General features: G+C 48.7%; 1 protein-coding gene across 3 annotated transcripts in view; it reads left to right on the top strand.

Annotated features, from left to right (window-relative positions):
* Positions 1-24,436, top strand: part of LOC111159823 (von Willebrand factor) — a 135,110-nt gene that overhangs the window by 88,076 nt on the left and 22,598 nt on the right. For all 3 annotated transcript variants that reach the window (XM_022522454.1, XM_022522452.1, XM_022522453.1), the window contains exons 28-40: positions 314-1,692; positions 3,031-3,147; positions 3,228-3,368; positions 3,633-3,776; positions 6,295-6,459; positions 7,384-7,427; positions 7,722-7,899; positions 12,112-12,332; positions 13,570-13,762; positions 13,929-14,270; positions 15,943-16,142; positions 23,027-23,129; positions 23,549-23,623. In XM_022522454.1, the coding sequence (XP_022378162.1) occupies positions 314-1,692; positions 3,031-3,147; positions 3,228-3,368; positions 3,633-3,776; positions 6,295-6,459; positions 7,384-7,427; positions 7,722-7,899; positions 12,112-12,332; positions 13,570-13,762; positions 13,929-14,270; positions 15,943-16,142; positions 23,027-23,129; positions 23,549-23,623 (3,302 nt within the window). The remainder of the gene's footprint in view (positions 1-313; positions 1,693-3,030; positions 3,148-3,227; positions 3,369-3,632; positions 3,777-6,294; positions 6,460-7,383; positions 7,428-7,721; positions 7,900-12,111; positions 12,333-13,569; positions 13,763-13,928; positions 14,271-15,942; positions 16,143-23,026; positions 23,130-23,548; positions 23,624-24,436) is intronic.

Here is a 24,436-nt window from a genome sequence, read left to right as displayed (position 1 = left end):
TTGAGAAGACATTGACTTTGGATGGCTGCGAGGATGGCCTAGAAGCAAGAAGGGTTCTTTCTCGGGTGCTACAAGGGGTTAGAGCTTCGGCTTCTAGAATAAATGGAGGCCTTTGCCGTATGTGCACAGGTGCTGTTTGGGGACCTTTGTTAAAAAATGTTGGGTTACTTGGGTGGGGAGTGGTCCATGGGAGCTCAGCTCAGGTAGGCCAGGCGGGTTGTTCTACGGGAAGGCTTGAAAGGGTTCTAGATAAGGTTGAGAAGTGCCCAGAGGTTCTCCCTGAGCCTTATCTGGTCTTCTCTCTCCACCGCAGTCATTGCGAGGGCGTCAGCCTCACCTGTGAGGCCTGCAGGGAGCCTGGAGGCCTCATGGTGCCCCCCACGGAAGGCCCCGTCAGCTCTCCCACTCCGTACGTGGAGGACACCCCCGAGCCGCCCCTCCACGACTTCTACTGCAGCCGGCTTCTGGACCTGGTTTTCCTGCTAGACGGCTCCTCTAAGCTGTCTGAGGGCGAGTTCCAAGTGCTGAAGGTCTTTGTGGTGGGCATGATGGAGCGTCTGCACATCTCCCAGAAGCGCATCCGCGTGGCCGTGGTAGAGTACCACGACGGCTCCCATGCCTACATCGAGCTCCAGGACCGGAAGCGGCCCTCAGAGCTGCGGCGCATCGCCAGCCAAGTGAGGTACGTGGGCAGCGAGGTGGCCTCCACCAGTGAGGTCCTCAAGTACACGCTGTTCCAGATCTTCGGCAAGATCGACCGTCCTGAAGCATCCCGCATCGCTCTGCTCCTCACGGCCAGCCAGCAGCCTCCGAAGCTGGCCCGCAATCTGGTCCGCTACGTGCAGGGCCTGAAGAAGAAGAAAGTCATCGTGATCCCCGTGGGCATCGGGCCCCACGTCAACCTCAAGCAGATCCACAACATCGAGAAGCAGGCCCCGGAGAACAAGGCCTTTGTGCTCAGCGGTGTGGATGAGCTGGAGCAGCGGAGGGATGAGATTATCAGCTACCTGTGTGACCTGGCCCCCGAAGCACCCCACCTTACCCAGCAGCCCCCTGTGTTGCCGGTCACTCTGGGTCCGGAGATTTTGGGGGTCCCATCGTCGGGACCCAGAAGGAACTCCATGGTTCTGGATGTGGTGTTCATCCTGGAAGGCTCAGACAAAATTGGAGAGGCCAACTTCAACAAGAGCAGGGACTTCATGGAGGAGGTGATCCAGCGGATGGACGTGAGCCAGGATGGCGTCCATGTCACGGTGCTGCAGTACTCCTACGCCGTGGCCGTGGAGTACACCTTCAGCGAGGCCCAGTCCAAGGGTGAGGTCCTGCAGCACGTGCGGGAGATCCGATTCCGGGGCGGCAACAGGACCAACACTGGGCTGGCCCTGCAGTACCTGTCTGAGCACAGCTTCTCCGTCAGCCAGGGGGACCGGGAGCAGGTCCCTAACCTGGTCTACATGGTCACGGGAAACCCTGCCTCTGATGAGATCAAGCGGATGCCTGGAGACATCCAGGTGGTGCCCATCGGAGTGGGTCCTCATGCCGACCCACAGGAGCTGGAAAGGATTAGCTGGCCCAGTGCCCCCATCCTCATCCAGGACTTTGAGAGGCTCCCCCGAGAGGCCCCTGATTTGGTGCTGCAGAAGTGCTGCTCCGGAGAGGGGCCGCAGCCCCCTATCCCCATCCCCAGCCCAGGTAGGCGGGCACCTTGCCCTATGCGAGGGCTGCGGAGGGCGGGCGGAGCTGCAGTTCTTGGGTTCTGACCCTGCTTCCCTGCTCTGTGCCTTCAGTCAAACCCTGGCCTGTAGAGTGCCTTGTTTCCTCACCTCCCAGCCAGGGGGATGCATCCGAGATCCTTTTGTGGGGGTGGAGGGACATCTTTTCTTACTGAGTGTGCTTGTAAATTCAAAGGTTACACGAGGCTGTTGTTACAATGTAAACAATGTCAAGGATACAGAGTGAAAAATACAAGTCTTGCTTTATCACGCAGCCTCATCCCCACCCAGCCCACTCCTTGCTTTGGAGGTAAACTGTTACATGGGGTGACTCTCAGCTTTGACCACGTGGGGTGGATAAAAGCACTCCTAGTAGCTGATGTTCTTTGGGGCAAGACTAGGAAGTTAGGTGACAGGTTTGAGCTTCAAATTCTGGAGCCCTTAGTTTGAAATTCAACTCTTGCCACTTACCAGCTGGCTAATTTGGAACAACTTATTGTTGGTAATAATTTTGGGTTAGCTTTGAGCGAGCACCTCTGTGTAGTACTCTGTTCATGTGTAAAATGGAGATAACAACAGTGCTTGTAAAATGCTTAGAACGGTACCCAGCACATAGCCAAGGACTCAAAACCTGATTACCACCAGAGCTATGTGACTGCCTTCTTAACTGATGCTAATGTCTACTTGGGGCCCAGTTCTTGACCATAGGAGCGTTCAAGACATTCTTTGGGGTGTTTGAGACTATCCCAGAATCATTAACTTCTTTTTTCCCCCCCAAAGAGCTTTATTGTTTTTTGCTAATTGAAGTGTCATTAACACACAGTATTATATTAGTTTCAAGTGTACCACATAGTGATTCAACAATTCTAGACATTTCTCAGTGTTCATCATATAAGGGTGCTTTTAATCTCCCGAGAGCACACAAGTCCATCCCCCAGCCCTCGGCGGCCACTCCGTCTCCTTTAGCCACCCATCTCCCTGCTGTGCCGCTCTGGTATTTTGCTCAGTTCTAGAAGAGTTGCAGCCTCCAGTTACCGAGGGAGCCGATGTCTCTCGCTTTCATCTCTAGGTATATAAACTGCCTTTGGGTGGACTTGGAGTCTTTCCAATGTGTCCAGACCTGGGGCACTCATGGGCCCCTCTCACTCCTCCCCGGCCCGTGTTCCCACTGTGCGGGACCAACAGAGACAACCTCCCCTTCGTGGTGCCGCGCGGCCGGCAGCATCCTGCTCACCCTTGGATGTGCTGGGTGCCATGGGGGGCCTGATGCCAGCCCCCCTGTTGGCCCCTGTGTACTCCCCCTCTGCTCTCTTGGCAGACTGCAGCCAGCCGCTGGACGTGGCCCTCCTCCTGGATGGCTCCTCCAGCTTTCCTGCTTCTTACTTCGAGGAGATGAAGAGTTTCGCCAAGGCTTTCATTTCCAGAGCTAATATAGGTGAGTGATGCCCCGGGTGGTGCATCCTGGGGGTCCCCACCCGATCCAGAGTGTGATTCCCACGTTGTCTTTCCTGCCAGGGCCCCAGCTCACGCAGGTCTCAGTGCTGCAGTACGGGAGCACCACCACTGCCGCTGTGCCGTGGAACGTAGCCTACGAGAAAGCCCATCTCCTGAGCCACGTGGACCTCATGCAGCGGGAAGGAGGCCTCAGCCACATCGGTAATCTGCCACGGTGGCCAGGAACTCCATCCGGTCTTAACTCCTGGCATCTGGGACTGAGTGACCTTGGCCGGTCGCTTGGCTCGTTGGGCTAGTTTCCTTTCCGGGAAAGCGCGCAGGCCTTGCTGCTCTTCCGGATCTCCGCGTGTGTTTCCCTGCCTCTGAATCGTTCCGTTCTGACCACCTAAGGATCTGCCATGAGACGGGCTGCCTGAGGTTCCTGCAGTCGGGACTGACTTGGCGTGGTCTGTTTTCCACTGGCAGGGGGCGCTTTGGACTATGCTGTGCGGTACATCACCTCTGAAGTGCATGGTGCCCGGCCCGGAGCCTCGAAGGCGGTGGTCATCGTTGTCACCGATGTCTCCGCAGATTCGGTGGAGGCTGCAGCCGACGCCGCCACTTCCAACCGTAAGTGTTTGGTGTTCGATGCTGAGACTCTCTTGAACCCCTAGAGCACCAAGAGTGGGCCCGGGGGTGGGGGTACTTCCAGGTGGCCTGGATGGTTATGAGTGCTACAGAGCCACCCGTGGCCTGGTTTCAAACAGCAGGAAGTGGCCCAATTCCCGTGTTACTTGGAAACCCGACAGTAATAAATATGCATCTGTCCTTCATTGATCTTTATGCTTTCTGCTGTGACCTGTAATTTCTCCACATTTTCCCTGTGCGTCCAGGGCTGGGTCAGACTGCCACACCCTTCCTTTCTGAGGTGGCGTCCTTGCTCTGTCCCCACTCTCACCATGTCTGAGGCCAGAGTGACTCATTATGGGGCCGTGGGAACCATCAACCCTAACAGGCATGGGTGGGGTGCTGATTGGATAAGAGAAAGGGTACAGCTTCAGGAAAGGGACAGGTGTGGGCATGACCCAGCCTTGGTGCCCCATGCGAACCTGTGCTGTGAGTGACTATGGAACATGAACCGGGGCAGGTGGCATGAGGCCCGGGTGAGTGGAATCATGTTAAGTCCTCGCGTGGCCACCTGGAGACCTGTTCATCCTTCAAAACCCTGCTCTGGAGTTGTCTTTGCTCTGATGTCTTCCTAAGAGAGTTCTTCACTCCCTTTTCTGTGCCTCATCTGAACAACTAGCAGGAGCAAGTCACACTGTGTTTGCTGGTTGCATAGCTGTTTCTCACCGAACCTGGGGGTCTTGGAAGGCCCAGGCAACAGCTGCTTATTTTCCTGTATCTGTGCACGATGCGCAAAATAGGAGGCCATCTAATGTTTGTTGAACGAATGAAGGGGAGTTTATGAAATTGATTATTTTAGGGAAAAGAACTCTAAAAGGAAAAGGATATACATTTGGGTGATACAATGAGCTGATAAGAACGGAAAAGTTGCTGGTAGAAAATCAGCTCTAACCTTATACCAACTGCAAATACCTAGAACTTTCTGGAGAACTGAATTGGGGAATTTCAGGATAGAGACATCACTTCTCTAGTATCATGAATCCCAAGAAAGACTTTTGTCTGGAAGGGAAGCAGTTGGAGTCTGGGAGAAAAAGACGTGCTCTAGGGAAAGTCATTTAACTGTTCAGAGCCTCAGTTTCTCTTCGGTCAATGGACATGTACATACTCTGGGCTCAGGCCTGTGACGTTTTCACGTCTCTTCTTACACTCACGCCCTGGCTGGTCTCATTCAGTGTCATGGGTCCAAAGCCATTCATACACCGCTGACCTCAATATTCCTGTCTCCCGTCTGGATCTCTTGCCTCAACTCCCCCTTGATGTTCTAAAGAGAAACTCATCATAAACCAAATTCACATCTGAATCTCCTTCCACAGGTTTTCCCATCTTAGACAATGGCAGCTCTGTCCTTCAGCTACTCAGACCAAAACCTCAGCATTTGTGATTCCTCCTTCTCTCTGAGACCCCTGTCCGATCCATTTACAAACTACAGCTCTGCCTTCAGAATAGATTGAGAATCCCACCCTGCCATACCACGCCCACCACTGCCACCTCTGCCTTCCACCTGGACTGTTGTAAGAGCTTTCTGATGGAACCCCAGCTGCCACCCTTGCCCCCCCTGTAGTTCATCATCAACATAGCAGCTATGGCGACCCTTTTAAAATGGGTCAGCCCAGGGGCGCTTGGGTGGCTCAGTCGGTTAAGGGCCCGACTTTTGATTTCGGCACAGGTCATGATCTCAGGGTTGTGGGATTGAGCCCCATGTCTGGCGCCATGCTCCATGCAGAGTCTCCTTGAGATTCTCTCTCTCCCTCTCCTGCCCCTCCCCCTTCTAAAATAAACAAATCTTGAAAAAACTTGGTCAGCCCATGTCACTCCTCAGGTCCATAGTCTTGGCTGGCTTCTCATTTCATTCAGAGAACATGTTACGTCCTTATGTGTCGTATGAAGCTTTGCATGGTCTGTGCCCCACCCCCTCTCTTACTCGCTCTGCTCCCACCACCCCGGAACGTGCACTCATACTACTGCTCCGGCCCTTGCGCTCACTGTTCCCTCTGCTTGGGATATCCTTGAGGCTCCTTCAGTCCTTGCTTCAGGTCCCCAGTCTCTTCACCAAATGCTTCTCCAGCCACCTTGCGAGAAACAGTAATTCCCACTCCTACCCCCGGCACTCCCATCCTCATATCCCATTTTGTTTTTCTCCTAAGCACTCGTACGTATCTGAAACACGGGGTACTTACTTATTTTTGGGTTTGGCGTCTGTCTCTGCCCAGTGTGAGGTCCATAAAGACAGGGACTTCATCTGCTCAGCTCACTGTGTCCCCATTGCTTAGAATCATGCCTGACAGAGTGGTGTCGTTAATGTTGGTTGACTGACTGAATGACTTGTTCCCAGGGTCGGTTTATGTGACCCGTCTGGAAAACACAAGGCTCTGTACAGATGTTGGGTACAGCCATCCATTTGGGTCCCAGCTGACCAAAGCAGATTGACACAGACCCTTTCTCATTCCTCTGCTAACCCCAGGAGTGACTGTGTTTCCCATTGGAATTGGGGATCGTTACGATGAGGCCCAGCTGAGGAGGCTGGCAGGCCCAAACGCTGGCTCCAATGTGCTGAGGCTACAGCGAATCGAAGACCTTTCCACCATGGCCACCCTGGGAAATTCCTTCTTCCACAAGCTGTGCTCTGGTGAGTCTCCTCGTGCCTTTCTTACCCCCTCGTAACACAAAAACAAAACCCATTCTAAAGACCTGAGGTTGGCCAGGCAGGCTCTGGCCTTGATGAAGACTGTTACATAGACCAGGACCTTTAAGTCCCTGCTCGTCGAAAGTTCATACGACAAACGCCCAAGGGGCTATCAGAAAGTTCTCTGGGTATAACCCTCCTCCCATCCTAAGTGTCCATCAAGACTTTAGCAGAAACAGCCCGTGCTTACTAGTGCAGAGTGACCTTAGACAAAGAAGTGTAAGACAAAAGCACGGACACCTGGCACCCCACAGACCATGGTCTTCTTCCCCACTCCCACATTCACCCCCAGCATGCGTATACAGGGCCTTAGGGAAAGAGCGACGTAAAATCTAATATCAAAATACCATAGTTTATACTGACTTAGTTAGATTTTTTTTTTCCATATGTGATTTTTTTTTTTTTTTTTTTGCCTGTTTTTATTTTCCTAAAGTAGCTAGCTGTGAGTCCATACCGACTACAGAGTTATTGCCCTTCCCTGCTGGAAGATACCTCTCCTAGCAGGACTCTTAAAGATTTCTTTCAGATTTGGGAGGATCTTACCTCATTTCCTCCCTTCTTCCCTCGCTAGGCCCTGATCTACATATGAAATGTGAAAAGGAGATACTGACCCTGAGAAGCTTCATGCACTGTAGGGATTTCTGTGTTCTTGATATTGTTAGCACCATAATTATTAAGAACCACAAAGCATGTAGGAGAAAAAGTGCAGGGCCAGCTGGTGGACCAGCATCCCATGGTTAAACCCACTAAATCCTTTGCAGAGTGAAGTCCACTTCATGGACGAGCCCAGGATGAGCAGATATCGTGAATGGCTTGGAACTTCTGCATAATGGGTGGAAATTCAGATCTTATTTGTGTCTGTTTCAGGGTTCGTTAGAGTTTGCGTGGATGAGGACGGGAATGAGAAGAGGGTGAGTTCTTTTCAGCTGACTGAAAGAAAGGTTGGGAATGAGTATTTGGGGTGCTTTTTTCCGCTTGTTCCTCTTTCTGTCTTCGTTCCATTCTCCCTCTTACCATTATGTCCTGCTTGTTTGGGGGGGGGGTGGTTTCCACCTTTAAATCTTGTGCTCTGCATCCTTGCTGCTTGGGCCCATGTCCACGTCCTAGTCTCTGTGTCCTCAGAGAGAGTCAGTTGCCCAGTTGATGGGCTTAGGGCTGGACTGTTTCAGCCTATGCCTTCCTGAATCTGCTTCTCTCTTCTGCAGCCTGGGGATGTCTGGACTTTGCCAGACCAGTGCCACACAGTGACTTGCCTGCCAGATGGCCAGACCTTGCTGAAGAGTCATCGGGTCAACTGTGACCGGGGGCCGAGGCCCTCATGCCCCAACGGCCAGCCCCCTCTCAGGGTGGAGGAGACCTGTGGCTGCCGCTGGACCTGCCCCTGTAAGTCCCTTGCTTCACCAGCCTGGATGGTATTATAAGGGCCGTGCTTTTAGCATGGCTGTGCAGAAATGTAGGCCAGAAGTGCTTTCCCTCCTCTCTACATGCAGCGTGTGCCCTTCACCCGTGTTCCCTCCCCCTTGTGTCCTTGGACGTGTTTTCATTCAGTCCCAGGGATCACTGTTCTCCTTCTGTATCTTTGAAAAGCACTTCCCCGGATCAGGCATAACCAGAAGGAAGAACTGATTTTCTGAGGTCAGTGCTCAGCCCGGCTATTTGCAAGTCAGCCTTTACGAGTCTTTGCTGGAGAAGTATAGCAGTGAGAGTGATGCCCCCAGAAAACTCTCTGCTCACACCTAGAGCTGTATGGGAGCTGGGTGCTGTGGTACATCATCACAGTGGCCTGGTGTAAGAGGAGGACAGGCAGACCCATGGAGGACATTCATCCACGGCGATGGGTTAGTGCTCTGCCTCGTGGTTGGGAGAAATGGTTGCGTTTGGCGGTACCCACTCAGTGTAATTACTGTGTTGAACAGACACAACCAGTGGGATAAAAGCAAAACTGTATGTTATACCCCACCATCCCTTGACAATTTATTTAGTGGGTGAAATGATCTCCTGGGACTGGTTCAGAATGCTACCAGACCTCATGTCATTTCTGTTTGTTCGTAAACAGTTCTATAGTTCCTTTATGTTATAAAACAAACTCTCAATTTGGTAATTAGGTGCCCTCTCCCGTTTAAGAACCAGAACCTTAAACTTGAATTAGAGTTAAAACAGCTCCCTAATCCCAGTTTGGGCTGCCTGCCCCCAGAACAGGGGCATGTCCTGCTTGTGGGATGCAAACCCATCTCTGGGAGGGGCCTCTTGAAAGTCCTTTTCATAAGGCTCAAGTATCCCGTTTGTCCCTAGTGGGGCACCTGGAGGTGTGAGGCTCACAACACAATAGGAGCTTTGTGCAAACAAATTTCTTAAATTCAGTCCCTCAGTACCCCTCTGGACTCCTTTTAAACCCTTGACTTTTTTTTTGTTTTAATTCTTTATGTTCTCTTTTGTCAGTAGTGGTAAAACTTGATTTAGGCTCCTTTTTTTAGGGATTAAAAAATTTAAATTGAAGCCATTTAAAATAGACACATTTAAAACTTTTTATTTTGAATAATTTCAGATTTATAAAAAAAAAAAAAGTTTGCACAAACGGGACAAAGAATTTCTATATATCCTTACCCAGATTGTAGTATCATACATAGTCACAGGGTAATGATCACGGTTAGGAATTAACCTCTGTAAAATACATCCATAAAAGTCTTAGTTTTTGTCAGTTGTCCCACTGATGTCCTTTGTTTAGTTGCAGGATTCAACCCAGAGTCACATGGCATTAGGTTGTCATATCTCCTTAAATCTGTAGCAGATCCTTAGTATTTCTTTGATATTTATGACCTTAACCTTTTTTGAGAAGTTCTGGCTAGTAATTTTGAAGAATGTCCCTCAATCTGAGTTAGAGCCAGGTTATACATGTTGTCAAGAATACCCCAGAAGACGTATTGTGTCTTTTTTGGTTTATCAAGAGGAGGCACATGGTATCAATTTGCCTTGTTACAGGTGATGTTAAGTTTGATCGCTTGGTTTAGGTGGTATTTGCCAGATTTTCCACTGTAAAGTAACTGTTTTCCTCCTTGCAATTACTAATGATCATATACAGAGACATTTTGGAATTGTGGAACTATGCTTTCACCCACTGAGTGTACTATGCATAGGTGATCCCTACCTGACACAATTTTTTTTGTAGTATTTGCCAAATAGGAATTTTTTTTAATCAATCTTTTTAAAAATTTTTTTAAATTTATTTTCAGCATAACAGTATGCATTGTTTTTGCACCACACCCAGTGCTCCATGCAATCCGTGCCCTCCCCAATACCCACCACCTGGTTCCCCCAACCTCCCACCCCCTGCCCCTTCAAAACCCTCAGATTGTTTTTCAGAGTCTATAGTCTCTCATGGTTCACCTCTCCTTCCAATTTTCCTCAACTCCCTTCTCCTCTCCATCTCCCCTTGTCCTCCATGCTCTTTGTTGATTTCCATCATTCCTTCCACACATTTACTAGTTGGAATTCTACTGAAAAGAAGAACTTTTCCTTCTGTCATTTATTAATTCAATTAACTATTTGTCCATATGGACTCATTGGTTCTTACTTTATTTTAGGGGGTAGGATAAATTCCTTGCATTGTTTATTTTCTTCATCAGCTGGTCCTAGATTTGGCTACTGGGAGTACTTTCTGTTGGGACTCATGTCCTTTTGACATCCCCAGCTCCCTCTCTCACACAGTGAAGGGCCTGGCTCTCATTATCCAAAATATATTTCTATGTTGGCTTAATCCCAGAATACACTAGTTGCAGAATTGCTAACCAATGCCCAGGTAGAAAACAAATCTACCTACTAGCGTCCGATATTCACACACAATTCTTTTTGTCTTTTGTCTTTGAGTACATAGTCCGTTTCCCCCCAGAGTTATTTAGGTGAGTTTCTCCCCTCCCTACAGCTCCCTACAGTTATGTTATTCATGATCATGAGTTTAATTTGCTTCCGTTTTTTCTGTTTTGGGTTTCCCTCATCCCCGTCCTTGCTGATTTTATTCATTTGTTTGTTTTCAGTACGTAAATTACTAACGTGGGTCCAAATGTGAGAATGTACAGAGAGGTTAACTCAGATGTCACCCCACTGCTCCCTTTCCTATGTCCTTTCTGCTCACTTCCTTCCACCTACGTTTGCACAGCCACCAATCTCATTCATGCCAGGTTTATCCTTCTTCACAAATGAGCTTCGCCTTTTTTTGCTTAAAAACATAGCCCGGAAATCCTCTCTATGAGCTCAAAGACCGCAGCGCAGCGGGGACAGGAGGGGATCACAGAAGTGGAGTAATTTATCCCAGATCACAGTACAGTCACGGGGTGGGAGCTGAATTCAATCCTGGGTTTCTCTGGCTCGCAAGTACCCACTTGTCTGTAACATTTCATGTGACGGTGGGCAGAGCCACTCTCACTGACTTACCGCACGGGAGCTAACACTATTTCTTTGCCTGTCACTTGTTACATCCTGATGGAGCTGGGGCTGATCTCCTTAAGGCTGGACGTTCTTCACAGCTGGAGTCTTGGGGCCACTTGCAGCGTGGGTGTCGGGGGCCCAATTGCGTTCGGTACTGCCGCTTGGAAGGGACCATCTGCTTCAGGACGCAGGAGATTTTGAGTGGAAGAGCTCCTGGCAGGCGACTCAGCTCTGACAGCTGGTGCATCCAGCCCTTTCCTTTGTTGGTGGCCATGCTGCTTGACTTGTAGGCCACTCGTGCAGGTGGAGGTTGCCTAGACCTTGTGTGAGTGAAGGACATGAGCGTCTTCTCGCTGACCCCCTGAGTCTGCCTCTCACTTCTTGGGCTTTTATTTAACCACCACCATAGCTGTGGCCATGGTTCTCCAGCTTCATTTTGGCCCAAGATTAACTTTCAAATCACGCATGGTGGTGGTGCCTTCCCTGGGGGCATTTTTATGGAATGGTCTTAGGCAGATGCAAGATGACTGGTATTCCCAGGTGGTGTTTTAATAGGAACCTTGAGAATTTGCTGACCATGTGAATGAATGAGTGGCAAATGAGGGAATGCTGAGACCCAATCATTTGTTTTGGCTTCAGAAATTTTCCTCTTGTGTGATCTCTTAAAGGATCAAGTCAACATGGCCTCTTGTACCGTTAGAAACTTGGCAGCCAAGAGGACACATGTGTCTTTAGGTGAACTTTCTTTACAATGAGCTCATAAGCTCATGATACACTTAGCTCCTCATGATTTCAACAAGTCCTAACAACTCTGAAACTTAACTTTGTTTCCTGGGCCAAGGCATCCCTGTAGAGGAGATCATTCATTTCGCATGCTGAAGTTTTTTGGAAGTATGGTTCTATAATTTTCCATTTTTTTTTTTAATGTGATACTTGTCCTTCTAAATATTTTCTAGAAAAATATTTACGGGCCAAGGATTACTTACCTAAGACACTCTCTTAGAATTGTTTTCGTATTCCGTAAAAAGGAGGAAGTTAGACTGCAGGACCTCAAGGGGCCATTCAGCTCTCAGCTCTGTTAACTGTGTGCAGCTTGGTAACACCTGCCTCTGCCTCTTCGCACGTACGGGAGTTTGGGGGAATGTCACACCCATCCTTTGCTCTCCTGTCCAGGTGTGTGCATGGGCAGCTCTACCCGGCACATTGTGACCTTTGATGGGCAGAATTTCAAGCTGACTGGCAGCTGTTCGTACGTCTTGTTTCAAAACAAAGAGCAGGACCTCGAGGTGATTCTGCATAATGGGGACTGCAGCCTTGGGGTGAGGCAGACCTGCATGAAATCCATTGAGGTGAAGCACAACGGCCTCTCGGTTGAGCTCCACAGTGATATGCAGGTGAGAGGTGCTTTCTCTGGGTCCCATGCAAGGCAGCAGCAGAACCTCGAAGAAGCCTCTGCTGGTGGTTGGTTTTAGCTGGTGTGTCTTTTAGGGACTCCACCTTCTGCCTCCCTAGTAGAGCACCCCTTTCTTAGGAGGGGCTCATTCCCATCTCCCTGGTGGCACATTTTCACGTTGTTCTGGTCCAGATGTGGAAGGAAGGATCAATTTTAGGTAGCTTTAAATCACAAGAACGGAGCTGGTTTCCGGTTGCTGGTAGAAGATTGGGGTTTGCTGTTTACCCAGCAGGCACTATGAGCCCCACGCCTAGGGCCTGTGAGCTTCCCGAAGGAGAATATTTTGAGCCCCAGTTAGGGCCTTTGAAAATATTTAGGGCCTAAATAAAATGTATGGCTCCAGAATTCAAAAAAAAAACTGAAAAACTGGTAAAAATAAATGTTTGACTAAATATGCACAAAAGGTTATATGATGCGAACTTATTTATTTGTTCATTTAGAAATCGTATTTCATGAGATGAAAACAACTGGTAGGTTAGCTCCTCTCATTCTGTAAGAATTCCTGAATATACACGCTAATTATTGAACAATCGTAGCCAGGTCTTTACTAAATGAACCAGTCACAGCCCCAGATTTAAAAATTAAAAAAAAAAAAAGGCTTCCAAAATTTTAAAAATTTGTTGAAATTTTTGAAAATTTATGTTTTGTTGATATTTGTTGAAAATTTGAAAAATTATGTTCCTTGTGGCACATGACTGCCTTTTAAGAAAATATGTTTGATGTATAGTGGGGCCTCCAAAGCGCTAGTGACCCAAAACACATACATACATACATACATACATACATACATACATATATGGACTTACCATAGTTCCGTGAGATGCTCCTGGAGACACTGTCCCTGAGTTGGCAAAAGGCAACTTTCTCAGCCTGTCTGGGAGGGGTCATCCTTCCCTGTTGAATGCATACAGACTCAAGGCTGGCTTTTATCCCCTGGGCTTTCAGGTTCCAGGAGCGTGGCCATCTGTATAGGATTCTGATAATCTGTTCTGCTAAGCTGTGCAAAGCCCTTTTATCTTAGAAGAGTTACTGGCAAATATCAGAGTTTGTGGATGACATTGGAGTTGAGGGTGGCAGAAGCGTAAGGAGTGTCAGGAGCCTCGGGAAGAAGCTAAGAGTGAAATTCTAGGATTCCTTACTGCTATGATTACTGATAAGTCACTTCCTTCTTTGGACAGCTGACAGTGAATGGGAGACTGGTGTCCGTCCCATACGTGGGTGGGGATATGGAAGTCAATGTCTATGGCACCATCATGTATGAGATCAGATTCAACCATCTTGGCCATATCTTCATGTTCACTCCACGAAACAACGAATTCCAGCTGCAGCTGAGCCCCAAGACCTTTGCTTCAAAGACGTATGGTCTCTGTGGTGAGAACATTCTCCTTTGTTCTGATCTCAGGTCTCTTGGCTGCTTGTATTTCTGGGTCCAGTTGATTGTAAGGTTCAGATGCTGGTGAACATGGAGACTGACCAGGTCTCCAGCATCAATACATGGGCACCCAGGGCTACCAAACTTGCTTTTCTATCCGTCTAGGGATCTGTGATGAGAACGGAGCCAATGACTTCGTGCTCAGGGATGGCACAGTCACCACGGACTGGAGAGCGCTTGTCCAGGAATGGACCTTGCAGCAGCCAGGGAAGACATGCCAGCCGATCTCCTGGGAGCCGTGTCCCGTCTCCAGCAGCTCCCACTGCCAGGTCCTTCTCTCAGAATTGTTTGCTGAGTGCCACAAGGTCCTTGCTCCAGCCACCTTTTATGCCATGTGCCAGCAGGACAGTTGCCACCAGGAGCAAGTGTGTGAGACCATCGCCTTGTATGCCCACCTCTGTCGGACCAAAGGGGTCTGTGTCGACTGGAGGAGGACCAGTTCCTGTGGTGAGTCTCCATAGGTGTCCTGTAAAGTTGTGAAGACAAACTGATTTGGGATTGCTCAACCCTCTCTGGGCCTTCTCTTTCTGGGTGATAAAGATCGAAATCCCTGCTTTTCCCATTACCTAGTATCCCATTTAAGATCAAATAAGACAGTAGACGTCTCAGTAATTTGAGTGTAGAATGTCTGTGTAAATGGAAACGTTTCTATAGTTCAGACAAATGTGACTTTAATGTATTGGACATAGATAGGTATCAGCAAAGTGCAGAATGAGTAGTTGCTTGAAATTCCCCCAGGGTAGCAGAGGTTCACAGAGTGAGCCACAGCTGAGCAGGATGTTGAAGTGTGAGTGGAATTTTGTCACCGAAATACCAAGAAGCATCTTAATTACAAAGACCACGAGATTGCTGGTGGAGGTACCTTCCCAAGGTCAGCTCCCTAACTTGGAGTTGGCATTTATTTATCATTTAGCATGTGGGGGATACCACAACAAATCAGATGTGCCTCCTGCCTCAAGGGGCACTGGAATGAAAAGAACACTGAACTTCGGCACCTCCAGTTACTGGATATAATCCCTGACTTTCTCTGGAGGGCAACCAATATATGCAAGCCTCTTGGAGTCTCAGAGTTTATTGTCATAGAGCAGTTGCAGCTCGAACCAGTGGCTGCAGGACTTGGGCACCTAGTCCCAGCTCAGGGGGTGATCAGCTGTTCTCTCTCTGGACCTTGCTTTCTGCTTCTCAGAATGAGATAACCCCTAGGTTCATTCCAGCTCTGCTGTTCTGAGTCTCTTAGCTGGTAGTGCCCCGTTTCAGTCTGCCTGCAGATCAGGGGGCAAATAATCGTTCCTGAGTTAGCCATAGTCCTTCTCTACTTACTCATTTCTTTGTCTACCCCTGGCTACTCATGGTGAGTTTACAGGAAAACGCTTGGTGCTCTAAATCCTTAGACACTCCTGCCCCTTGCCTTGGTGCGGTGAGAAGCGGTTGAGGGGGGCCAGAGTGGGACAAGTGAATCAATCATCTTGTACATTTCCTCCAGGCAACTCTTCATAGCTGTGCATTCCTTATTTAATTTAGGAGTCTTTTTAAAGGACTCACCATACCTGTATTCAAAAAGAAGACCCATAAAACTTTCTAAGGATACATCATCCATTAGGATTAAATTTGGCTCAAATAACAGAGAAGTAAAAATTCTCTCTCACAGGTGTGATCAGAGGGAGGTGCCTCCAGCTGTTCTGGGTTTCAAACTGGATTCTAGCTTTTTGCTCTGTCCTCACTTGGGTGTCCTTTTTTCTCCTGGTTTAAGATGGAGCTTTAGCTGTCAAACCCAGGTTCCAAATGGCAGCATGGGGGAAGAAAGGAAAAGGGACAAAGGACAAGCACAGCTGCCCTTTAAAAAAAAAAAAAAGAAGAAGAAGAACCCTGGAAACTGCTATTGGAGTCTACATCTGCGCTTACAGTTCATTGGGCAGAACTGCAGTCATGTGATTACACTTAGCCGTAAGGGAAATTGGGAAATGTAGTCTGTATTCTGTGGTCAGGTGCCTCACTTCCAGGTCTACTTTTATGGAAAACGGAGGAAATAAAAATGGGTAGTCAACCACTTTGAAACGGCTGTGTCTCTGTTTCTCTGTGGTTGGTGTGGGCTGAGTGTGACCTTGTTCTCTGTCTGTAGACATGTCATGCCCACCATCCCTGGTGTACAACCACTGTGAGCGTGGCTGCCCCCAGCTCTGCGAGGGCAACTCAAGCTCCTGTGGGGACCATCCCTCGGAAGGCTGCTTCTGCCCCCAGAACCAAGTCATGCTGGAAGGTAGTTGTGTCCCCAAGGAGGCCTGTACCCAGTGCATCAGTGAGGATGGAGTCCAGCACCAGGTAAGAGCCTTGGCCTTTCACCTCCTCATTTGCTCCCATGGGCTGCTTCTCTCGTGGGGTGGTAGGGTGAAGTGTTCACAGTCAGTGGCCCCTCCGACTGTGGCAGCAAGGGTCAACTCTGAAGGGGATCACTGAAGAAAAGGGAAACAGTATGGCACAATGGCTTTGGAACCAGACACATCTTGGTTCGAATCCCAGGTGTGTCCTGTATTAGCTGTGTAAGCAAACACCAAAGTATTAATAACATGTTACTATTACTACTACTGTTATCATCATTATATTCATGTAAGTAGAAGGCTATAGGAACCCAGAGGGGATGGGAAAAGAATATTTATATTAATAGTGATGTCTACTGTGATTACAATCTATTATGTACCTTGCACTGTACTAAGCCCTATATATTCATTATCTCAACATTTTTTGAAGGCTTGTTTTGCAAGATATTAACAATCACCTGTGGTCAAGAGAGTTTAAAGAACACTAGCTAAACAGGTTTCTTTACTGCAGCATTCTTTAAAGCTTTTAATGTGCTAATGTATGGTGCAAGTATTTAAGAGGGTTTTGGCCTCTCAACCTTATCTGACCATGGTACTTGTATGTGTGTGGGAGTGAGTGAACATGTATGTGTGTGTGTGTGTGTGTAGCATTCCCTTGGACAAGGATACCACAGGACACATTGGGATGTCTTTCATCATCTTGGTAAATACTTACAAAATCTTTAAGAGAGAACCAAGGCTTAGAGAATTTCTTTGCCCACGGACGTGGTTTGTAAGGGACGGAGTTGGGAACTGGACTCAGTATTCAAAGCTCTGTCTGACTCCCAAGTATGCTCTTTTGATCTATGAAAATGCCGTTTTGCTCGGTCTTCTTTGGCTGATTTTTTGGGAGTCATGGAGTCATCAGTTCTTGTAGTCCTCTAAGGTTATTGAGTACATTTTGAAAGAATACTTACCAGACTCTCCCCCATCTTGGCCGACAACGGCAGTCATAGTGTCAAAGTTGACAACGTGGACATTGGTAGTAGACGGACAGTGTGTGTCTGCGTGCACGTGGCTGTGTGCAGGAGTTCTGTCCTTCCTCTCAGACAGGGATACTGCAGAGCATGATAGAGGGAGAGCAGACTTGGCTTCTAGCAAAAGAGACTCTATTCTATGATCAGATGCTGCACCCCACACCTAACATCTCCATCATCACCAGGGAGGACTTTTATCACTAAGTGAACCAGGTGAGGTGACTTACTATTATTTAACCACAACTAGGAAAACTCATGGTAACTAGCTGACCAATCTAGAGAATGATGAAAACAGTAATTCCTGTAACAACACTGTCTGTCCCAGACATTGTTAGCCACGAAATGAACCATTTCCTTTCACTCTCTCCAAAACTCCATAGGGTCATTATTACCTGTGCCACTGAATGGGCGAGGAGACTGAGGCTCAGATAAGGCTGGGGTTCCTACCCATGACACCAGGGCATCCCATAATGTCCTAGCCCTGCCTTCGATCCCGTTGGAACCACGAGCTAAACTTTGAGCTGTGTGTTCATGGACGCACAGGCATTCATCCAGTTTTGTTTTGGGGCTTTATCCTAGTGGGCCCCATTTGCTCTCACTGTGGAGCAGATGAATTAGGAGGGAAGACCAGTCCCATTCTACCTCTGTATTTCAACTTGCCAAATGAAGTAACTGCGCGTCCCATAATACTCTCCAAAACGAGTAATTAAAACCTTGCATTGCTCTCCCTGACCCGCACACTCCTAGAGTCCCTCCCACTGGACTCAAAAGGTAGGTACTCTTCACATGGGGTACCAGGACCCAGTGGTCCTTTCAGCCTGGATTTGCTGGTGGTGGCAAGGCACTCTCAGAGGGAGGCAGAAATGGTTTCTGCCATCTTCTTCGGCATTCTGCAATGAGAAGGAAGCTGAAGTTTGTAAAGCGTTTCTAGCTCCCTGAGTGTCATTCGGTTGCAGGGTGCTGAGAGCTGGAAGCTTGTGAATTTTATCTCCGTGTCTCCACCCACCCCCCCTGACTCGAGTTCTCCTCTCACCTTCCATCCAACACATTGGAATATGTGTTTGAGTTGGGTAGAGAATGCTTCCAAGTAGTGCAATATTTTGGACATAGAAGCAATCTTAGAAATGTATTTCAGAACCAAGTGACAGTAAAATTAATCAAAAACTACGAAGGGAACAGAGCCAGTTTCAGTTTATTGCAGAAAATGTAGTTTAAATGGATGAAAACAAATATCTGATCAGCCACCTGCGATTTCAGCTTTTCCATTCAAAGCAGAGAAAGAATAAAAATCTAACACGGAGAACAGTTCCATTAAATGAAATGTCTTTAAGCGAAAAAGAAAGCCTAGACAGCTTTTCTTCAGGGAAATAATCCAGGGTGTAAGTCTCTGGTGGTAACGTTGGAAGGGCAAAATATTTACCAGTTTCCATAGCTCTTGTTGATTTTGCAGAACACAGTATAAACACATGAGACTTTGTGGCTGGCTCAGAGGGGATCCAGGCCGAGCAGCGAGCAGCGAGCAAGTGGCTGTCCCTCTCTGGGTTGGGGGCTGTGCAGGGGGCAGCAAGGACCGCCTCCCTCACTCAGGGACAGAGCGCCTCTAGCTTGCGCTTCCTCCTCCGTGGTCTTTGCTGTGCTCTGGTGGCCCAGTGCTCACATTTTCCTGCATCTTCCCCCAGATCTTTGGCTGGGGTGGGTGGTGCATGGTCACTGGCTGTGTCCCTTCTCTGACCTGGGGTTTTGAAGACTTCAATTTTCCCTTACCATATTCTCTGCAGGCCGTTCTTTGTCATCTTTACTGAATTTAGAACTGCAGCCAGTTCTCATTCCTGTTCTGTCCTGGGAGTAGTCCCTCCTGGCCTTGGTACCCAGGAGGTGAGGCAGGACAGGCTACTAGAGTTGACCTGTCCTGGTGCAGGAGTGCCACCTGCTGGCGTGTTCACTGCATAACCGGACAGGTGATACCAGGGCAGGGCTGGCCGCAGGTGCTTTTTAATCCGGAAAGGGCTTTCTCAGGGACCACAGAGGCTGTCCCCTGCCCCGGGCACTCCTCATTAAAGCCTCCTGAAAGAGGAGACTTAACACCTGATTTTGGCCATCTGATGTTGTCTCTTGTTCACTCTCAGGATTGTGGGGAAATTGTATTATTTTTTTCTTGAATTTAGATATCTAAAGTTCTCATTTAAAAAGAGAGAAGAAAAACCCAAACAGGAAAAAAAAAAAAAATGATCCTATCTTTTCTCATCTCATCACTTTTGCCGTTTAAAGGTCTAAATATAGATCCTTGATTGGTCATTTTCTTAGCATTACCATCCATGCAAAAGGCAGGAAAGAGGCAGAACAGAGTGAGGCCTAGGGACATGTGAGATGTCCCCCTCCTCCTTCCACTCCAGGCCTCAGAGGCCAGCACCCTGGGCCCTCCCTGGACATTCCCAGCCCCTAGGAGAGCACTGGGCTCTGGGGCTGGCTCCTGCCTTCTCTGTCCTGCTCACTGTCACCAAGGTTGTCCTTATTCGACATTCTTCTCTCTGAGGCAGGGTCCTGCTTACAAAGTGTCAGGGTGAGTATCACCTACCTTGTGAACCCCCACCCCCCGAAGTGGAAAGGGAAGGCCTCTAGAATCTTCTAGATATCCACAAGGACCTTCCACCCTCTGTTCCCACTCAGAATTCCTTCTCCTTCCCTCTGCCCGCCTCCTTCCCACCCAGCACAGTGCGCCTTGTGAGGCCTTTGCGGAGCACCCCAGCTTCTGTGAACATCTCTTCTGCCCTGCTGTGGCTCTTGTATTTCTCGTTTTTAAAAACAGCTTTATTGAGGTATAGTTTACTTACAGTAAATAGCTCCTATTTAAAGTGTACAATTTGATGAGTTTTGACATACGGACGTTCCCATAAAGCCATCATCGCAATCAAGACAATGAACATTTCCATCAGTCCCCAGTGTTTCCTTGGGCCTCTTAGGAAGACATCCGTTGCCCCCATCTCCCATCCCCAGGCAACCACTGCTCTGCTTTCTGTCACTAGAGAGACGTTTACATTTTCTGGAACTTTCTATAAATGGAATCATGCAGTGTGTACTCTTTCCCCACCCCCCGTCTTCTTTCACTCAGTTTGATACTTCTGAGAGCCCTTCGTCTTGCACGTTTCCATAGTTTGTTCTCATGGCTGAGTAACGTGCCAGGCTGTGAATGTATCACAATTCATTTCTCTCATTCAGCTTTTCATCGATGGGTCTTATTTCCCAGGCTTGAGCGTCAGCCATTTGAGGGCTGAGATGGGGCTTTTGGCCCACCCCCCCCCCCGCCCTCCCACGGCCCCGACAGTGTGACCTGCCCGTTGCAGGCAGTGTGATTGCCGACGAAGGCAGCTGGAGTGCAGAAAGCACGAGGTGTCTGGGGCCGGAATGCCAGGTTTAATCCTGGGGGGTACCTCCTGGTCACGTTTCTTGTCTGGGTCTCCATGCGTCATTTGTAAGTGTAGATAATGACAGTACTTCCCTGATACGGTTACTGTAAGGAGTATGACGTGAATAAAATGTGAAGTCCTTAGAAAGAGATCTTGAACATATTTAATGCTAGTTATTGCTGGGAGGCAATAGAGCATGGTGTCGAAGAGAGGGCTTGTGGGTTCATATCGTAGCTCCGCTGCTCTGATGGTATGACCCTAAGCAGAGGCCTCAGCTTTCCCATTTGACAAGTGGGGGTAATACAGATGTCCTCACTAGCGGGCTGCAGTGTGAATTAAATGAGTCATTTATATAAAACCCATAGAACAGGGGTGCCTGGGTGGCTCAGTCTATTAAGCGGCTGCCTTCAGCTCAGGTCATGATCCTGGAGTCCCAGGATCGGAGTCCCACATTGGTCTTCTTGCTCAGCAGGGAGCCTGCTTCTCCCTCTCCCTCTCCCTCTGCCCCTCCCCACCAGCTCACACACACACTCTCTCTCTTTTAAGTAAATAAAATCTTAAAAAAAAAGAAACCATAGAACAGTGGTACAGAGCATATGCTCTTCAGACATTGGCTGGTATTACATACTGAGTGAGGGGAAGGTATCAAGGTCAAAAGATTTAACATTGGAGGAAGACAGCAGCTTGGGGGAAGAGTGTTTTCCTTGGAGACCTCTGATCTTCCTTCTCAGCTGACTGATTGCTGAACCTGGAAACATGCAATAAATAAGACCTTCTTCTTCTTCTTCTTCTTCTTTTTTTAAGATTTTATTTATTTATTTGACAGACAGAGATCACAAGTAGGCAGAGAGGCAGGCAGAGAGAGAGGAGGAAGCAGGCTCCCCACTGAGCAGAGAGCCTGATGCGGGGCTTGATTCCAGGACCCTGGGATCATGACCTGAGCTGAAGACAGAGGCTTTAACCCACTGAGCCACCCAGGCGCCTTTAACTAAGACCTTCTTGACCTGGGAATTTTTTAGCCTTTGAGCTACTGCTTAAGAATGTGCTTATTCTTAAACACATTTTGGGGTGGGAGATTTATTTTATCTACTTTTATTTAAATTTAATTAATTAACATATAATGTATTATTAGTTTCAGAGGTAGAGGTCGGTGTTTCATCAGTCTTATATAACACCCAGGACTTATTATATCATGTACCCTCCTTAATGTCCCTCACCCAGTTACCCCATCCTTCCACCCCTCTCCCCTCTAGTTATCCTCAGTTTATTTTCTATGAATTAGAGTCTCTTATGGCTTGTCTCCCTCTCTGATTTCATCTTGTTTTATTTTTCCTCTCCTCCCCTATGATCTTCTGTTTTGTTTCTTAAATTCCACATATGAGTAATATCATATGATAGTTTTCTTTCTTTGATTGACTTATTTCACTCAACATAATACCCTCTAGTCCCGTCCATGTTGGAATAAATGGCAAGATTTCATTTTTCTTGATGGCTGAGTAATATGCCATTGTATATATACACCACTTCTTTATCCATTCATCTGTTGATGGGCATTTAGGTTCTTTCCATAGTTTGGCTATTGTGGACATTGCTGCTATAAACATTCTGGTGCACGTGCCCCTTCAGATCACCATGTTTGTATCTTTAGGGTAAATACCCAGTAGTACCTTTGCTGAGTCGTAGGGTAGCTCTATTTTCAACTTTTTGAGGAACCTCCATGCTGTTTTCCAGAGTGGCTGCACCAGCTTGCATTCCCACCAACACCACAAGAAGGTTCTCTTTTCTCAGGGGCAGGCCATTTAAATGTGAACTTAATTTTAACTCTGAATTTGACTCTCTGGCTGAGCATAGAGGGATGCCTGGTCCTGGCTCGGTGGTCCCCGCCTGCACTGGTCACAGTCTGCACGGCCGAGGTGGGCCTGGTGCCCTCTGTTTGCAGGGGAGGAAACTGGCCGGGGGAGTGAAGCCCCACAGTGGAGTTGAGGCCTCCCTGACTTCGCAGCCCTGCTGCAGGGGGGCTGCCTGCAACTCTGGGAAAGCTTCGCCAACCATCATCTGCCCTCCAGTCTCCCAGTCCCGACAGCGCGACGAGTCTGAGAGTCTCGCTGTCCACCCCTCACACCTCTTCCTGCCCCATCCATGTCTTATCAATTCCAGGAAGAAATGGAATCTGTTTCTCCAGCTGCACCCCAGCTTTGGCTTAGGAACCAGCCAGCTGTGTGGCATGGGAGTGCTCCCCTTCTCGTCCTGCTTCCTTTCAGCACCCCTGGTGCTTCTCCAGCTCTTTCCTCTCAGAACCTCACACTGCCTTTCAGCGTGTGCTCAACTGTGTGGTTGTGACAGGCACGGCTCGGGCCCTGCCCTACGAGGGGAGACCGAGCCGGAAGTGGGGGGGACCGACGTCCATGACCTCTGAGGCTTTGTGCCCTCAGTGTCCTGGGCCTTCTCTGAAACTTGTTTTCCTTCAGTTCCTGGAAACCTGGGTCCCAGCTCACCAGCCGTGCCACATCTGCATGTGCCTCAGTGGGCGGAAGGTCAATTGTACGTCGCAGCCCTGCCCCACGGCCAGAGGTGAGCGTCCCCATCCCTGCTGCTCCTGGAGGAAGGACCACTTCCAGGAGCCCTGGGCCACCCTGTCTGCATACCTGGCGGGCCAGATACAAACGTCTGTTTCCTCCACCCCTCCTGCCCACCCTTCCTTCCCTCACTGGACTCGGGGTCCCCTTTTCTGTACTGGAGTAGATACTCTCAGAGGTTAATCCTGCCCTCTCCACCCCATCCCTACCTTGGCCTTCAGACTCAGAGTCTCCTGGAGGGCACGTTCGAGGGGGCCACCAGGACACCCCGAGGAGACTCATTTGTCAGAGGCCCCTTGGTCCGATTCCTGGTGGGCCTCGCAGGCAGGGCCCGTGCTGGTTTTTCGCAGCATTCTGAAGGCTGCAGGTTGCAGCATCACCGATCTCTCCCACTTCCGTGGTCTTCTCCCTCAGCTCCTGTGTGCGGCCCGTGTGAAGTGGCCCGTCTCCGCCAGAACGCAGAGCAGTGCTGCCCGGAGTACGAGTGTGGTAGGTGTCCCGCCCTGGGCGCCTCCCCCAGGGTGCAGGCCCCAGCCCCAGGCGACCCACGCGGCAGGTGCTACAAGGCGCATGTGGGCTCAGGCACAGGGTGAGCCAAAGGAAGGGGGTAAGGGCTGACTGACTTTTCCAAAAAAATGGCAAGAGTAACCTCTGCAAAGTAGGATTTGCTTCCTAGGAAAAATTCTGCAGTGGATTATGAAATGTAAGGTTTGAAAGCATTAAAGAAAAAAAAAAAGAATGGGGTAATCTCTGGTGGGGGAGGCAGTGCAGAGATTTATTGAAGAAACAGTCATGCCAACCCATATGCCTTTTCAATAAAATCCTGAGGGTAGAAGCTCTAGAGAAGGGCACACACAGGGCACCTTGATTTCAGCAAGTGATTCGTCAAAGGGTTTCATTATAGGCTTGCAAACTCCACAGTGAGTAATGGGCTGAACAAACAGTGTAATGAGATGAATCCGGAGCTGATGGAATCATGGTTAACATGACAGGAACTCTCCAGTGCCCCGTCGCTGTCCTGTCCAACGTGTTTATTAATTGGACAGATGAGGACATAAAGCACAGGGACATCAAATTTGCAATGACGCAGATCTTTGAGGGAGAGAGAATAGATCGAGGGACCGTCGGGGGGTCTAAAAAAGAATGAAATCATCTGAGAAATTTATTTATGCTGATGAAATTTATAAGGCCCAAATAGAAAGCTTGTGTGGAGGAAGATGTGGCTTGAGATAAACTTGTGGAAAATAGGGCTCAGAATGTTAATGGTGGAGAGAACTGGGGCAGCCTTTAGTTCAAGCCCTC

The sequence above is a fragment of the Enhydra lutris genome, unplaced genomic scaffold (assembly GCF_002288905.1).
Source record: "Enhydra lutris kenyoni isolate GAN:26980312 unplaced genomic scaffold, ASM228890v2 scaffoldscaffold69, whole genome shotgun sequence".
Taxonomy (NCBI): domain Eukaryota; kingdom Metazoa; phylum Chordata; class Mammalia; order Carnivora; family Mustelidae; genus Enhydra; species Enhydra lutris.
Note: the sequence above shows the minus strand (reverse complement) of the source record. Positions and strands in the feature narration are given on the sequence as shown.